Genomic DNA, 16,276 nt, shown 5'->3' with positions numbered 1-16,276 from the left:
CAGCCACTCTGGGCGGCTTCCAACAAAACATTAAAATACAGAAATCCATCAAACATTAAAAGCTTCCCTAAACAGGGCTGCCTTGAGATGCCTTCTAAAGGTCTGGTAATTGTTGTTCTCTTTGACATCTGGTGGGAGGGCGTTCCACAGGGTGGGTGCCACTACCAAGAAGGCCCTCTGCCTGGTTCCCTGTAACTATACATTGTAATCTACTCTGGATCAATACTGAGGAGAACTCCATGACAGTCATGTGCTTTACATGTGTGAATCCTCCGAGGCTGATTTTGCAGCAAAGCTCGGGGCTAACGACAGCAGTTGCAACTACCAGCCGCAACTGGGGTTTAAGTAAAATGCAGGAACCGGGCTTGTCCTTGCGGGGGCTTCTGTTGTTTCAAGGCTGCCTGCGGTGTACTGTAAATACGGTAGTTTTCCTTCCGCAAAGATTTCACCTTGTTAAATTGCATATAACATTGAAAGGCCCACGGCAGGAGGTCTTAACAGTGATAGCCTCTATTGCACACTAGCGGGGAAAGAGGGGGACCTGAGCAGCAGTTCAACGATGCCGAAAGCCGCATGATGACACTAAGCAGATTGAATAAATAATACTCAGTGCAGAGCTACCCTCATGCTCATCTTTCGGGAGGGAGAGAAATGCATCCATCCCGGGAGATAGCCGAAGGGAGCGCACTCAGCCCAGTGTTTCCAAAGCCATGCGTTTAAAAGGAGGCAGGAAATCTGTATTTAAACATCTAGGATCTCATTTTCAAATAGGCTGGCCCCCCCAGCCAAGAATCCAAAGCATAAAACCAATGGGTGTGGAGCACACCAGCAACAGCTTTTCTACCCGTTGCTCAAATCAATAATTAAACCACTCCGAAAGGGCGCCTCACATGATAGAGGCTGTGACTCCACTAGAAGAAGCCTGGATAAAGCAACCCCCCCCCCAGCATGCCCGCTGCTTGCCCAGATGCCTTGAGGCCTGGAATATTGTTTGATGACCTGTTTCCCCCACCCCCTGCCCTTCTCCCCAGGTGGCAGGAAGCCCTGGGTGGCCTTCAGAGCATCAGCAACCTTTGGGGGGGGGGAGGTTGTCCTGAAGGCACCTTTGCAAGAGCAATCTTTGCCTTCTCAGCTTAATGGCAAAATGTCGAGAAGAAGGCGCTGAGTCATAGAATCATAGAATTGTAGAGTTGGAAGAGACCACAAGGGCCATGCAGTCCAACCCCCTGCCGAGCAGGAAACACCATTAAAGCATTCTTGACATATGCCTGTCAAGCCTCTGCTTAAAGACCTCCAAAGAAGGAGACTCCACCACACTCCTTGGTAGCAAATTCCACTGCCAAACAGCTCTTACTGTCAGGAAGTTCTTCCTAATGTTTAGGTGGAATCGTCTTTCTTGTAGTTTGAATCCATTGCTCCGTGTCCGCTTCTCTGGAGCAGCAGAAAACAACCTTTCTCCCTCCTCTATATGACATCCTTTTATATATTTGAACATGGCTATCATAAGGTTCTCATAAGGTTCTGATCGGGCAAGAGAAATCCTGCTCTCATATGAAGTTTACCACGTGTAATGTAATGAAAGAAAATATGATGAAGATGGTGTATAGGTGGTACCTTACACTGGTAAAGCTAGCTAAGATTTATCATAAACAGGAGAACAAATGTTGGAAATGCAAGAATGTGGAAGGAACCTTTTACCATATGTGGTGGACATGTCCTCAAGTAAAGAGTTTCTGGGACAAGATTTATAATGAATTGAAGAAAGTGTTGAAAAACACATTTGTTAAGAAACCAGAAGCTTTTTTACTTGGGATAATTTACAATTGCAGCTAGAATTGTACTAGCAAGGAATTGGAAAACCGAAGAGATACCGACGGTGGACGACTGGCAGATGAAGCTGATAGAATTCATGGAGCTGTCCGAGCTGACTGGGAGACTCCTGGATCGGGGAGAAGAATCAATGGAAGAAGATTGGAAGAAATTTAAAGTTTATTTAGAGAAGAATTGTAAGATTAGCAGTATTTAGCAAAAGATTTGGAAGTGAAAGGAGGTTGTAGAAGAGAGTTAGATAAGTGTAATATGTATTAAGATTTAGTTAAGTGGTATTATGGTATTGTTTTTTTGTTAAGATTTAATTAGAATAGAATTATATTTTGAGATAAACATAAGAGATATATTGTATTGATAAGTTATTAAGAGTATTAATAGGTTTTGAGAAGTATTGGAAAGATTGGAATTAAGATTTGGAAAGTACTAAGGAAGTGATATATAGAAACGTAGTTGGGAGGGAATGGAGGAAGTCGACAAAGACATATTATTGTCTTTGTTGAAATGCTGTAATGTTGATATTTTGTTATGTTGTGTAGTTATTATGTTTCTTGGTTTGTATTATGTGTATTGTGTTGTTCTATTATGCTTTTTGCTATGTTTTCTTTATCTTGTGTTGTTGGGGAAAAAATCAATATATATATATATATTTAAAAAGAGAGAAATCCTGCTCTCTGTCACCTCGAGAACGGGCTAGAATTCTAATGTAAAGCTGTTGAAGGTACCTTTTACCACATGTGGTGGACTTGCTCCATAGTAAAAGACTTCTGGGGAAAGATGTATAATGAGTTAAAGAAAATGTTGAAAAACTCATTTATAAAGAAACCAGAAGCCTTCTTATTGGGTATAGCCGGAAAAGAAATTCCAAAAAAAGATGTTTCTTTCTGTATGCCACGACAGCATCAAGAATTTTGATAGCCAAGAATTGGAAGACACAGGAAATACCAATGGTTGAAGAATGGCAGATGAAAACGATGGACTATATAGGACTGGCTGAACTGACCGGGAGAATCCGCGACCAGAGAGGAGAGTCGGTGGAGGAAGATTGGAAGAAATTTAAAGACTATTTAAAGAAACATTGCAATATTTAATTGTTTGAGAGAGATTTGGAAGTAGTATATGTTGCAGTTTTAGAGTTATGGTTCAAGGTGAAGACAATATAAGGTGATGATTTTAAAGGGTGAATATTTAGAAATAATGTTAAGTAAGATAGAAAGTATAGTATAGAGTTAAAATATAGAAGTTACTAAAGATGAATTACAATGAAGCACAGATGGGAGGGATCTGAGGAGGTCCTTTTTAAATGGTTAGGAAACAATAAGAATGGAAAATTATATATTTTTTTGTTTTCTCATTTTCGTTTCTTTTCTTTATTGGTGTGTATTTTGTATTGTGCTGTGTTTATGTGTTATTGTGTTTATTGTTTTATTATTTGTTGTTATAAAATGAATAAAAAACTGTAAGAGAGAGGGCTTGCAGAGAGCAGCCCACTCTGCTTACTTCCATCAGATGGGAGAGCAGCAGCAAGTCTGGGAGTTCAAATCAGGAACAGGAAGGGTTAAGACGGGTCCAGGGCTCTGCAGAGTCCTGGTGGCTCAGCTCCAGGTTGGTAGCAGGGAAGCAGGGGAGGAGCTAGCTTCAGCAGGGGCTGGAAAGGAGGGAGGAGAGGGAACGGCACCTCAGGAGCCTGGTTTGGGACCACGGAGGACCCATAGAGCAAGGAGGAGGAACGTTTGGAGTCTTAAAAGGGGGGTCAGAGCCCACGAGACGCCATTGTGGGCTTCTGCCCCATGCAGAGCAGACATGATTTGAGACATCTCACCACTGTATATAGCATGCACAATAAAACTATGAAAATCCAGAGGATGTGTGGAGTGCTTACTCGGGAGTAGCCAACACCCCATCTGTGACAGCAAGCCCACAATCTTTTGATGGCTACCCCGAGGGAAGAGGGCTGCAAATGTAGCAGCCAGCATGAAGTTGGCAGCATCTAAAGCAGAAGAGAGAGATGCCAAGGGAGGATTGGCATGCGTGAGGGGTGTAGCAGAGAGCAAGCTGCAGCCAGCACCCTGCAACTATGGAACGGCTCAAGCACCAGGTAGGCACCCGGGCACAGGGGAAGCCAGGCTTAGTGAACCGAGCAGCTCTGAACACAGCCAAGCCGGAGGAGTGGAGGCTGGACAAGCAGAGAGGACACTCGGGACAGGCCAGCACTTTGTAGGGCGACCCTCAGCACAAGCTGGCTCTAAGGCTGAGAGGCATGGTGGCGTGGAAGTGCAGGAGGCTGAGAGGCGAGTCCGGGCAGAGGGGACAGACGGAGGGGAAAGGCAGCGGCCACAAGCTCCCATACAGTCCCTGGAAGGCAGCTACAGCTCAGCACAGACCCCTCCAGCCAGATGTGATGCAGAGGGACAAAGCCCGCGCGCGGGTACTTTCAAACGCTGACGCGGGAAAACAGAGGGAAGAGAAAGGCGGGAGATGCCTTTACAATGCACCCAGCCACTGGGTGGAACACTGCCCCCAGAGGAAGGAATGGCGAGAGCAGGCAGGCACAGACACAAGCCTGGATGCCAGATCAGGAGGGGAGGGGCCAGGCAGAGCACCAACAACTGAGCCCTCCTGTAACACCCCACAGCACGACAAAGAGATGGAAGTAAGTCTGCAGCTGCCAAGAGGCCAGACCCAGGAGACAGTCGGGCTTCTCTGCAGGGGCAGCAGCAATGATTTCATATCGGTGGACTTTGCTAGGCAGAATCAGATTCCCCTTTTCCCAAGGAAGCTTCCCATGAGCGTCTCGGCCATAGACGGCAGGGAATTGCAGGAGGGTGAGGTCACGCAACAGACCCCCTCTCGGAAGATGACAGTGAACAAGCACGCAGAAGTGCTAGCTTTGGACTTAATGGACAATGACCCTGTGGGCAGCCAGCGCCGGGGAGATCTCACCTTTGGAGATGCAGACGGCAAGGAGCACTGCAGGAAAGAAGGAGAATCCTCAGGATCGCACCACATCAGCTCCCCAGGCGGATGGAACGACGCCGAGGCGGGGATGCAGGAAGAGAAACTGAGCCAACTCACCAAAGAGGACACTTTTACCCAGAACATACGGAGGGACTTGAGGGAGGGAGAAGGGGCAGGGGAAGGGCTTGCAGAGAAAGAGGGGTTACTCTTTAGCAATGATGCCCGGTATATGCCCCAGGACTCCCTCAGAGGGAAGATTCTCAGGCAATATCATGACAACCCCACGGAGGGGCATGCAGTACATGTCTTCACGAGGCTCACACCCAGTAAGGCCAGTCTTGGGCGAAACCCCAGAGCCTTCCCAGAGCAGGGGGAGGGGGAGATTGGGGGACCACCTATTGAGGCATGGGGTGAGAGGAGGGAGACAGTACACCAACAACTGGATGGAGACGTGGCAAGGAGCAATGAGGCTTACAAGGAGGGGGCAGACCATCACGGGGGACTGGAGAAGGTCTTCCACGGAGGGGACAGGGTCTGGCTGTGGTCAGAAGGCCTTCCCATGGGGGGAAGGGGGAAGAAGCTGGCACCCAGAAGGCTGGGGCCCTTCAAGGTTCTGACACAGATCAACCCTGTCACCTTCAGGGGGGAAGTACCTACAGCGAGAAAGGTCCATCCCGTGGGTCACAGGTCTTTGCTCTCACACTTTAGGGAAAGCCCAAGGTTCAGAGGACGTGACACACATCCAACACAAGACGCTGACAGGAGGGAGGGGGAGGAAATCACACAAAAGACACTAGACAGAAGGGTGGAGGGAGAAGGCAGCCAAGAGGTTCCAGAAAGAAAGGAAGAGGAGGAGGTCTACAGTGCCACAGCGAGCCCGGGCTCCCGGTGGGGGGAGGGGGGGTTAAAATGTCTGATGGCCAGGCAGGGCACTCCTGCTTCCCAAAACGCGGAGGCAACCACGCACACCATGCAAGGGGAGGACCGCACACTGGAACTGCACGCTCCTTTCTCCCACAGACCCAAACCACCACACGTCAGTAGCACAGGGAACACAGAGGGGGAGGGCGATCCCAGGTGGGGAGCAGGGGAGACGCAGACCCAAGGAGCCCTCCGGGAATCGGAAGCAATTTTCCAGAGGGAGGAGGAGGATGACAACGGAAGGAACTACACGGACCAGCCACCCAGCACCGACTGGGAACAGGATTTTACACACACTACAGAGGAGGAAGACCTGTCAGGCTTCCAGCCCTCTTTACAGACATCAGACCAGGCAAACCAGGCCTCAGAAAGGGGGGGGGAGCCTGGAGGGGGGGTGGATGTAAGAGAGAGGGCTTGCAGAGAGCAGCCCACTCTGCTTACTTCCATCAGATGGGAGAGCAGCAGCAAGTCTGGGAGTTCAAATCAGGAACAGGAAGGGTTAAGACGGGTCCAGGGCTCTGCAGAGTCCTGGTGGCTCAGCTCCAGGTTGGTAGCAGGGAAGCAGGGGAGGAGCTAGCTTCAGCAGGGGCTGGAAAGGAGGGAGGAGAGGGAACGGCACCTCAGGAGCCTGGTTTGGGACCACGGAGGACCCATAGAGCAAGGAGGAGGAACGTTTGGAGTCTTAAAAGGGGGGTCAGAGCCCACGAGACGCCATTGTGGGCTTCTGCCCCATGCAGAGCAGACATGATTTGAGACATCTCACCACTGTATATAGCATGCACAATAAAACTATGAAAATCCAGAGGATGTGTGGAGTGCTTACTCGGGAGTAGCCAACACCCCATCTGTGACAAAAACTTTGAGGGGAAAATAGAGAACGGGCTAGAATTCCTCTGATTTGCCAGTTTCACTATGAAATTGAAACAGGGCTGCCACCAGCCATCTTTGACAGTGGCTGCAGGGTTAAAGAAGAGACCGCTTGCCTCCGTAATCTTAAAACCGGCTGCAAAATGAGCATCAAAAGCATCCTTGACTTGGATGCATTTTTTATTTTCCAGTACAGTGGTACCTCTACTTACGAATTTAATGCGTTCCGAACACACATTTGTAAGTCGAAAAAAATTGTAAGTCGAATCCCAGAGGAATGCATTGGGAGAAAAAATTCGTAAGTCGAAGCAAACCTATCTAAAAATTCATAAGTAGAAAAAAATCCTATCTAAACCGCATCCAAGATGGCGGACGGAGCTCCATTTGTAAGTAGAAAAATTCGTAAGTAGAGTTATTTGTAAGTAGAGGTACCACTGTAATTGGGAAACCAGCAGCAGTATCTCCCACAACAAATACCAGGGCATTTGCTTGGTGCCCTTATGGGTTTTCTAATTCAGAAGCCTGTTCTGTACCTTTCAAAACAGGAACAGCCAGCAGGGGTGTGTGGAGTCACAGACCTGGCTCCCACACCCAGCAGCAGCATGGCTACATTCACTAACACCCTGACCTTGCTGCCACCCTGCCCCAACCCTCACCATCCCAATATATGGCAGCAATGCCAGTTGTAGACCAGCTCCAGGGCTTTGCCCCTCTCCAACAGCTGTTCCTGCTTCAAACCTGCAGATCCGGCTGCCTGGACCACTGAAATCAAATTTACCTAGCAGAGGTATTCGTGCTCCAGGCTCCATCACTGACCTGAGACAAGTCACGAACCACCTATTGCTTATTTTATTTCTTATTTATTTGTTGCATTTATATCCCACCTGTTCCTCAAGGGAGCTCAAGGTGGTTAGTCTGAGAGTGAATGACTGGCCCCCAAGGTCACCTAGTGAGCATCATGGCCAAGTGGGGGTTTGAATCCTGGTCTCTGCCAGGCCCTAGTCTGATGCTCTAACCACTACACCACACTGGCTCTTCTCGCAGTACATAGCTGAACTGCGAAATCTGCTCCTCAAGAATGCAGTTGGTGGCCGTAAATTTTGAAGGCTTTAAAGGGGGGATTATATCAATTAACAGAGGGAAAGCATTCTCCTGACTAAGCCCCCGTGTTTCCAAAATACCGCCTTTCAATGCAGTGGCAGCTGGTCCACCAACCTCAGTCAGCCTGTATCCAGACCTCAGTTGCCTGATGTCTTGCTTACATCCTGTCTGCTTCCTCCTCCTTAGTGTTGCCCTTGTAGAATTCAACAGGGAAGAGGATGGAGAGGGAACTAAAAGCAGTTGGCTCTGCCTGTCTTTAGCTCTAGCACCACCTACTGTTGGCCTCCCTGTTTTCCACCCCACCAGTCCCAGTGGGCCCTGTGTTTAAAAGATGCAATACACAATGCTGCGTGGATCTAATGTAAGAAAGCTGTAGTCAAGGACCCCACACCTAAATGCAGAAGTCCTCTGTGCTGGCCCCCCACGTAACAGAAGGGTATATCCCCTTGTTGTAGAGGAGAAGCCCTTGTTTCCATGGTAGGCAGGAAGTTATCCCCCACTTTAAAAAAAATTGGGGAGATGCAGAGAGCACAGCCTGAAATGTTCATTTCAAGGAAGATGCCCAGTTGTGGATACAGAAGGAAGGTGTGGTTTTTCCTGTGCCCTTTTGCAAAAGCTGCATTAGTTCCCCTTTCCTGAATGATAAATATTTAGGCCAAGCCCAAACGAGTATTTTTACCCGCAAATGCATTTACCTGTAGCCTCTGTTCCTCCCACTAGAATATCCCGCTGGATTTTCCCATCATCTTCATCCAGAGCAAACCAGCGGCCACATGGGAAGTTGTAGATACATTTGTTGCCTATGTCCTCAATGATAACCTAGGGCGGGAGCAGAGACTCATTTGAACAAGGAAAGGAAGATTGGTACAAGAAAGATCACAGCATTTAATACAACTACTTTTAGCTGGATTCATGGGAACAAACACACGGCCATTACTTTTCCTTTCTTTATTGTTTCTTGAGTCTGTACCCCCCCATTCTCTGCAAAGAGCCCCCACCCCCGATGGGGGGGCAAACAGATTCCCATCAGGAAAGCCCATAGCAAAGCAAAAACATTCTAAAGACCATTCCAATTCATAACATCTAGAGCAGGGGTCTCCACACTAAGGCCCGGGGGCTGGATGCGGCCCAATCGCCTTCTAAATCCGGCCCTTGGACGGTCCGGGAATCAGCATGTTTTAACATGAGTAGAATGTGTCCTTTTATTTAAAATGCATCTCTGGGTTATTTGTAGGGCATAGGAATTTGTTCATTTTTTCTTCTTCAAAATACAGTCTGGCCCCCCACAAAGTCTGAGGGAGAGTGGACCAGCCCCCTGCTGAAAAAGTTTGCTGACCCCTGATCTAGAGGTAGGTGCCAGAATTCTTCAGCCACCAAATGTCTGGGTAAACAGCAATGTTTTCAGACCCTCCCTGAAAGTTAATCATAATGGAGAGAGCCGCACCTCGCTAGGGAGGGGATTCCATAACCGGGGAACCACCACTAATAAGGCCCTGTCAACAAAAGCACTATGCTTTTGCCTGAGAACAATGAGGGAACCGCAACCTTCCTTACAAAAATAGAGAGAGTGTGTTAATTTACTTGGGGGGACTCAGAGGAATGGGTGGCAGCAGGCTGGTGGTCAAGGTGGGATCAATCCCTGGCATCTGCAGATAGTTCTGGGAAAGACCTGTTTCTGAGATCTCAGGGAACTGTTGCCAGTCCATGTAAATCTGCAAGGAGCTAGATGGACCCAGTGGCTGACTTTCTATAAGGCAGCTTCCTACGTCCCTAGAGAACAATCAGCTCATCTGCACACACCTTGGTCAAGAACCACCCAGCAGAGCCTCCCTTGTTATTGTGGCCTATGGTGATCTTCCTCAACTTTCCCAGGTTGGGAGCATCAAGGGTAAACTTGTCTTCTGCACCTTTCTCAAAATTGTCCTTGTCGTTGTCCAGCCTCCGCTCTCCTGAGAAGCAAACGACATGGAAAGGCAAAGGCAAACAGATGAGGAACTGTTCAGTGCAGGAATGCAGGCCTCAGAGATTTCAGCTGGAAGATTCAGGGTCGGAGGCATGTGCCTAATCTAGGCCCTTGCATGTGGTCAGCCATCGGAGCCATTTCCAGGCACAAACGCAACAGGAGCATGCAAATCCCATCTCTGTGATTGGCAGGCAGTGGGAAACCTTGGGATTATCTAAATATGAGGAGCACAGCTAGTTGAACAGAGCAGGGCCTCCTGCCTGCTAACTGCTGCTCTTCCACCTCCGTACAGAACCCTCAGAGACATTGAATAGGAGATCACATCATCCAGGGCTTGATTTGGTAGCCAAGACAGGCCCCAACAATATATATATATATATATATATATATATATATATATATATATATATATATATATAGGGATCACAAATGCTTGTGGTTCCCATTTATTCCACCCACTCAGACATCTTGAAGATATCTAAAGGTCTTCGTGGACCACTTAATTATATCCCTGCCTGTTGTAGCAATAGCATGTGCTGTGCTAGGTGCCTTGTGATATTTAATTGTATTTTTATGGCTTCTTTTGGCTGTTGTAATGGACCGGGAGGAACCAGCTGGGGAACCCCCAAGGGAAGAAGGCTCAGAGCCAGGGGATTGGTGGAAGGATGATGGTGAGAGAGAAGACTAGTGGGAGGAGGTGTCAGAAGCTGAAGAGGTAACAGGATTTAGCAAGCAGAGACCGTCTGTGGCAGAGAGAGAGCTCCAGAAGCAGAGTCAGAAGCAGAAGCAAGAGAGGAGGGAGGCCAAGAGATGGGGGTCAATCTTGTGTAGAATACCCCCTCCTGCTGCAACAAGCTCTCTTCCCCACTGGTCTCCCAGAAGCAGGAGAGGCATAAAGCAGGGCAAAGGCAGACACGCAGGCACAGTCTCCAATTGCTTGGAAATCGGGTCCTCCCTCACAAGAGGGCACGTGTTGTGGTGGGACCCGGCAATCAGGCCTAGGTGTTGGGGCGGGACCATTGGAGCAGCCACAACACCCTATTGGGTGGTCCCTCTAACGGGGAGCAATTGGGCTAGGGGCATGCCAATCAAAGAGTTAGAGGGACCACTAATTATCTGCTGCACGTGACCCTGAGCTTCTCTTTCGGGTCTCAGTGCACCGGAACACCCGCCCACCTCTCCCTATCTTTAGGGCTTGTGCTTGATCTTGCTAGCCATCATGTGTCGTCTGTCGTTGGGACAGGGGCACGGCAGGAATTTTCCCCATTTGGCTGACTGGCTGGTGCCACTTGGGTTTCGCCTGCCGCGTAGCAAATCGTCACAACTTGTAAGGTTGGCGGATAGGCTCTGGTTCTTGCTGATAGGGGTGGCAGGATGCCTAGCCATCCCTATGCGTCGGGTATTCCTTTAAAAGGAATCCAAGGACTCGTGGTTGGTCTTCCCCAAGCGGGGTTGTGCCCTGAGCCTGAGTTCAGGGCTCATCTGGGGGAGGCGTGGCAGGCACCCCTGTCTACCTCTGTCACAGGTGCTCACCCAAGGCTGACTTCTGGTTGCTGCCCAGAGTCAGCGCTGCCTGCAGGGCTGCAGGTAGCTAGCCAAACCAGAGCCCATGCAACTACTCACTTGATTTGTAATCAATAGAGTTGTGGCCTAAATTCTGCCAAAAACCAAACCAAAATTTGAGTCCTGTTTGAATTTATTTCTAGGCCAGGTTAAAGGGCCTCCACACGCAAAACACACGGAGGAGGAGACGCGGATGGCTGTGGGGAGGCGGGGGCCTTTAGTCTCAGCAGCTGATCCATAGGGGGGCAAGGCCTGAGTTTCTGTGCTCATTATGCCTGACACTTCCATGCAGGTCCTGTGTTGCTAATGAAGAGTGGACTCCAGCTTGCTTGGTGTGAGTTACTGCTGGCTCGCTCCTGCCAGCTGTCCTCAAAATGCCCCAGTTTGGAACCATTACCACTGGTGAAACACTGTGAACAAGATGCCCATGTTGACAGAGCTTTCTCTGTGTGCACTAGGGAGGTTCTGGCAGATTAAACGCTCTCCTGCTGGTGGCCTCCCTGCACAGCAGCCAACTCCAGGGGGCCATGGGTGCTTAAAGGGACCCCTGACCATTGAGTCCAGTCGCGAAAGACTCTGGGGTTGCAGCACTCATATCGCTTTAAAGGTCGAGGGAGCCGCCATTCGTCCACTTCCGCAGACAGCTTTTCCGGGTCATGTGGCCAGCGTGACTAAGCCGCTTCTGGCAAAACCCGAGCAGCGCACGGAAACGCCGTTTACCTTCCCGCCGGAGCGGTACCTATTTATCTACTTGCACTGGTGTGCTTTCGAACTGCTAAGTTGGCAGGAGCTGGGACTGAACAACAGGAGCTCACCCCGTCACGGGGATTCGAACCGCCTACCTTTCAATCGGCAAGCCCAAGTGGCACAGTGGTTTAACCCACAGCACCACCCGCGTCCCCATGGGTGCTTGGGCACCCGCAATAATATAACTGTGGAGGCTGAGCACCCACAAAGTCAATGAGAAAAGCCAGCAGGGGGCAGCAGCGCTGCCTCTGGGAGAGAAGCAGTTCAGCTCCACCCTCCATAGCTGACCAGAAAGGCACCCTTATATTGGGGGGGGGGACTTGGACGCAGAAGCAGAGTCTCTCATCATTTAAACAGTAACTTCAACAACTAAAAATTATGGTTGGTGGAAGGCAATTCTTTAACCTGTAAGGGCACATTGCAAATCAATGGAACTGCAAATGAACTGCATATTTTGCACATTTTGAGAGTGGGGGCTATTTTGGTTCTGGTGTGTCTTACTGTAACAGGGCATGAACAGGGATAGCCTAATTGTGAGTGGTACCGTGTTTCTCTGAAAATAAGCCATACCCCGAAAATAAGCCATAGTGATAGGCAGTTTAACCTTGTAGTTTAACTGTACCATAATTAATTTTTTAAAAATAAGACATCCCCTGAAAATAAGCCACCGTGTTGTTGTTGTTTTTGAGGAAAAATAAAAATAAGACGATGTCTTATTTTTGGAGAAACACAGTAGCTTTCATTTATTAAGCCACAAACAACTTCTTTGTATTATATTATCATCATCATCATCCTACACTTTTCTTCAGCATCTCAAAGAGGAGCCTGCCTTGAGGTACGTCAATACGCAAAATGCATGTAAATTTTATTGATAGATTCGTTAATCAATAATCTGCTAAAAGGTACGTGCTTAATCAAGTAAAATTATTTAGTCTGTTGAGAGACCAAGTAATTTGCCTCGATGGTTGTTTAATATGGGACTGAAACATGCAGGGGGGGGGGGGTATTTCTGAAAAATTCCAGCAGAACAGCTGCACTCCTCCTGATGAGCAAAACTTGGCTCTGTGTGCTCAGCTCACTTGCTTTGCATGCCAATCTGCTTGCATCAATCAGCATTGAGCACCTCACAGGCATTGTAGCACTGGGAAGAGCAGCAACTGAGAAACAGGGAGTGGGCGGAAAAGTTTTGTGTTTGTTACCCTTTTATCTCACCCTTCCTCCGAGGACAGGTAGGTAACTTTTCTTCCCACCTGAGGGCCACATTCCCTTCTGGGCAACCTTGCTGGGGCCACAGGCCGGCGGTGGGTGGGGCCAGAGGCAAAAGTGGGAGGAGTAATGAATGCAAATTTACCTTTATACAGCAGGCTGGCTCCTAGGCACACACAAGCACACACCTTTCTATCCAGGAAACCTAGAGGCATGGTCAGAGTTCAAGGACATATTCCAGCCAGGCAAAAACACTGCAAGTGCAAAGCAGAGCTGGTGAAGGTCATCCCCTGGGGAGAGGGGGTGTGGCTGGGGAGGGGGGTGATTTAAGGGATTCCTGAGAGTAGGACGGAGAGGCATTTGGCCCACAGGATTAAAGTTCCCCTGCCCCTCGCTCTCGCTCTCTCACACACAATACGTATCAAGACAACATCCCTGCAAGTTATATTAGGCTAACAGATGGTGATTATCTAGTGAGCTTTATGGCGGAGTGGGCATTTGAACCCAAGTCCCTCTGCTCCTAGTCCAACACCGTGCCAGTGTTTTTCAAACTTGGGTTTCCTGTTGTTTTGGGACTACAACTCCCTTCATCCCTGACCTCTGGGCTGCTAGCTAGGGATGATGGGAGTTGTAGTCCAACAACAGCTGGAAACCCAAGTTTGAGAAAAGCTGCGTGTAACCACTAGGCTAGCTTCCAGGAATATCCCCAACAGCAACGCCCCTTTCTCAGAATAACATCTCGGGGGTTGTGGATTATTTCGTTGTTCATCTGTTTGGTTTGCTGCAGACCAAAGGAAACAGTTCCTCGCAATATACTACCTGTGTCTCCATTCTGGCCGAAGAGGTTAATAAAAACATCTGCATCTGTTCCACTGCCACTTAGATCTCCGGTAAAAACTTTGACCACATATTTGTTCACTGCAAAGAGAGAGAGCAAAAACACATTATCTCATTATCAGGGATAAAGATTCTCAGATGCATAATGAGTTGGAACTGCAACAAAATGTTGCAGTATGGGGTGATGATCTTCAGGAACACAGCTCCTCCATTCAATTCCCCTACCCCTGACTATATATGTTTTTACTCCAACAGTACCAGTTAGCATTCCCTGGCCACACTGCCCTCATTGGGTCATGTTTTGAAGTTCCTTACTGGCATTAAAAAGAAAAGAAAAGATTTCTTTGTTATTTTGTTAACCTCAGGATTCCCTCAAGTCAGCTGATACCACCATCTTGTGCATCAATAAGGCACCTTTCAGAACTTGGAGAGGTGGCCCAGGTGTTGGAAAAGGTTATATTTGAAATATACTCTGAGTCCTGTAGTGACTTCATGCTCTTTATTGCAGCTTGAAAAACAGTGAATGAAATGCCCCCCCCCCATCCTCAGGCTTTTATATATATAAATCATTTACACAATGAGTCCCATCTGATTGGCTGATTCGGCTTCCCTCCTGGAGCCTGATTGGTCTTTTCCTGCAGGCCAATCAGTTGTTGCATTCTACGATCCTACCAGCCTAATAGGCTGATTAACTTCTCCCTGGAGCCTGATTGGTCTTCTCATGCAAGCCAAGCTTCTCCTGTTGCATTCTAGGATCCTACTTGCCTATTGTTCTAGGATCCAAGCTTAGTACATAACATTATTTATGTATGCCACTACCGCAGCTCGTGTTTTGGTAGCCCAAAAATGGAAAACAAGCAACCTAAAGTCCCAGCTAAAGAAGATTAGCAACTTAAATTGATGGAATATGTGCAGTTTGTGGACCTAACATACAGTGTAAGAGAAGAAGAACATATGTTTAAAGAAAATTGGAGTATGTTTATTGAATATATGGAGGAAAATTGTGTTTTTTTTTGAAAACGTGGGCAGCATTAAGATAAATTCAACAGTGTGAATCAGTTTTGATGGATGTAATAATGGAATGCTGAATGGTTTAGTTTATATAAAATATGCAGGGATTTATGTTGTGCAAAAAGAGCCATGGAAAGAGAGGAAGGGAAGTGATTTATATTTTAAGGTTGTTTAAGTGAATATTCCAAAATGTAAAACAGAAATTTAATTTTAAAAAAAACTTTTAAAAAAAAATTGGAGAGTTGGCTATTAATAAAGATGATGACAAAGAAGCCCGAGGCAACACAAAAAAACCTCATTCATATGTTAGTGGCTTACTCGTGAACAATAGATCCATTACTCAATGCAAAGATAGTCATCATTTGTGCATTCTCTAGACTCCGGGCCAGAGCTGGAACAGCCCAACTTTGCATGAATCTCTAGAATCCATTGTAAGGTTCTAATCATCCTGTAGCAATGGCTTCGCAGGAACGGGAGGAGATATAGATGCTCAGCTTCACCTCTAAAAAAAATGGTCTTCCTCTTGTAGATGGCTACAAGCAAGTTGTGAGAGGAGACCATGGGTGAAAGCAGAGGTGCATTGACTAGTTCTAACCACCCCTTTTTGGACAATTCCCATAGCACAGTGTGTCTGCTCCCTCTGCTGGTTGGAAACACATTGGCTAGGAAATGAACAGGAAAATTTCATCAAAGTCTTAATAAAGAAAGAAATCGAGGAATGATTATATGCAATCACATGATATGATGATGAGGGCTGGTCTAAAGAGTCAAACAAATTTGATTGGTTCAGGGTGATGCTATTGGGTTGCAAATGTTAAGATTGCTGCAATCCCTTGATTGGTGAATAGAAATCACGTATGTAATCTGGAAGTGTATAAAAAAAACCACGTTGCTTCGGATGTGGTTCTTCACAGCCTCCTCATTATTGTTGAGTCTGCCCCTATGTGTATTTTTATTTCAATATTTCACCTGGAGCCTACATCTTTCTCTTTGGGGTTCCTGGGAGGGATGCTTCCGGTCTAGGGATCCCTTTAAATTTCTCCAGCAGCGCCAGGCATGAAGCCAGCTGGGAGGGAATGAAACTATATGTCTGTAAGAAGTAACAGTGGAAGAGCGAGGCAAGTAATTCTTGTGCCTGGAAGGGCTGTGTGAGTTTCTCTGCTTCCCTCGGAAGACCTGTTTAGTGGCATCATTGACTAAATCTGGCAGGAAGGAGAGGCTAATTAAGCTTGGACCGGTTCCTGGTTTCACACGCACCCCGACATCTTGGCAACC

General features: G+C 47.6%; 1 protein-coding gene across 1 annotated transcript in view; it reads right to left on the bottom strand.

The window, feature by feature from the left end:
- LOXHD1 (lipoxygenase homology PLAT domains 1) overlaps nt 1-16,276 on the bottom strand; it is a 148,919-nt gene that overhangs the window by 105,346 nt on the left and 27,297 nt on the right. The window contains exons 5-7 of the mRNA XM_035100922.2: nt 13,973-14,071; nt 9,475-9,623; nt 8,370-8,493 (exon numbers count right to left, since the gene is read on the bottom strand). Coding sequence (XP_034956813.2) covers nt 8,370-8,493; nt 9,475-9,623; nt 13,973-14,071 — 372 coding nt within the window. The remainder of the gene's footprint in view (nt 1-8,369; nt 8,494-9,474; nt 9,624-13,972; nt 14,072-16,276) is intronic.

This window comes from Zootoca vivipara, chromosome 11 (genome assembly GCF_963506605.1).
Source record: "Zootoca vivipara chromosome 11, rZooViv1.1, whole genome shotgun sequence".
In the NCBI taxonomy this organism is placed as follows: Eukaryota; Metazoa; Chordata; class Lepidosauria; order Squamata; family Lacertidae; genus Zootoca; species Zootoca vivipara.
This window is presented reverse-complemented; position numbering and strand designations above follow the sequence as displayed.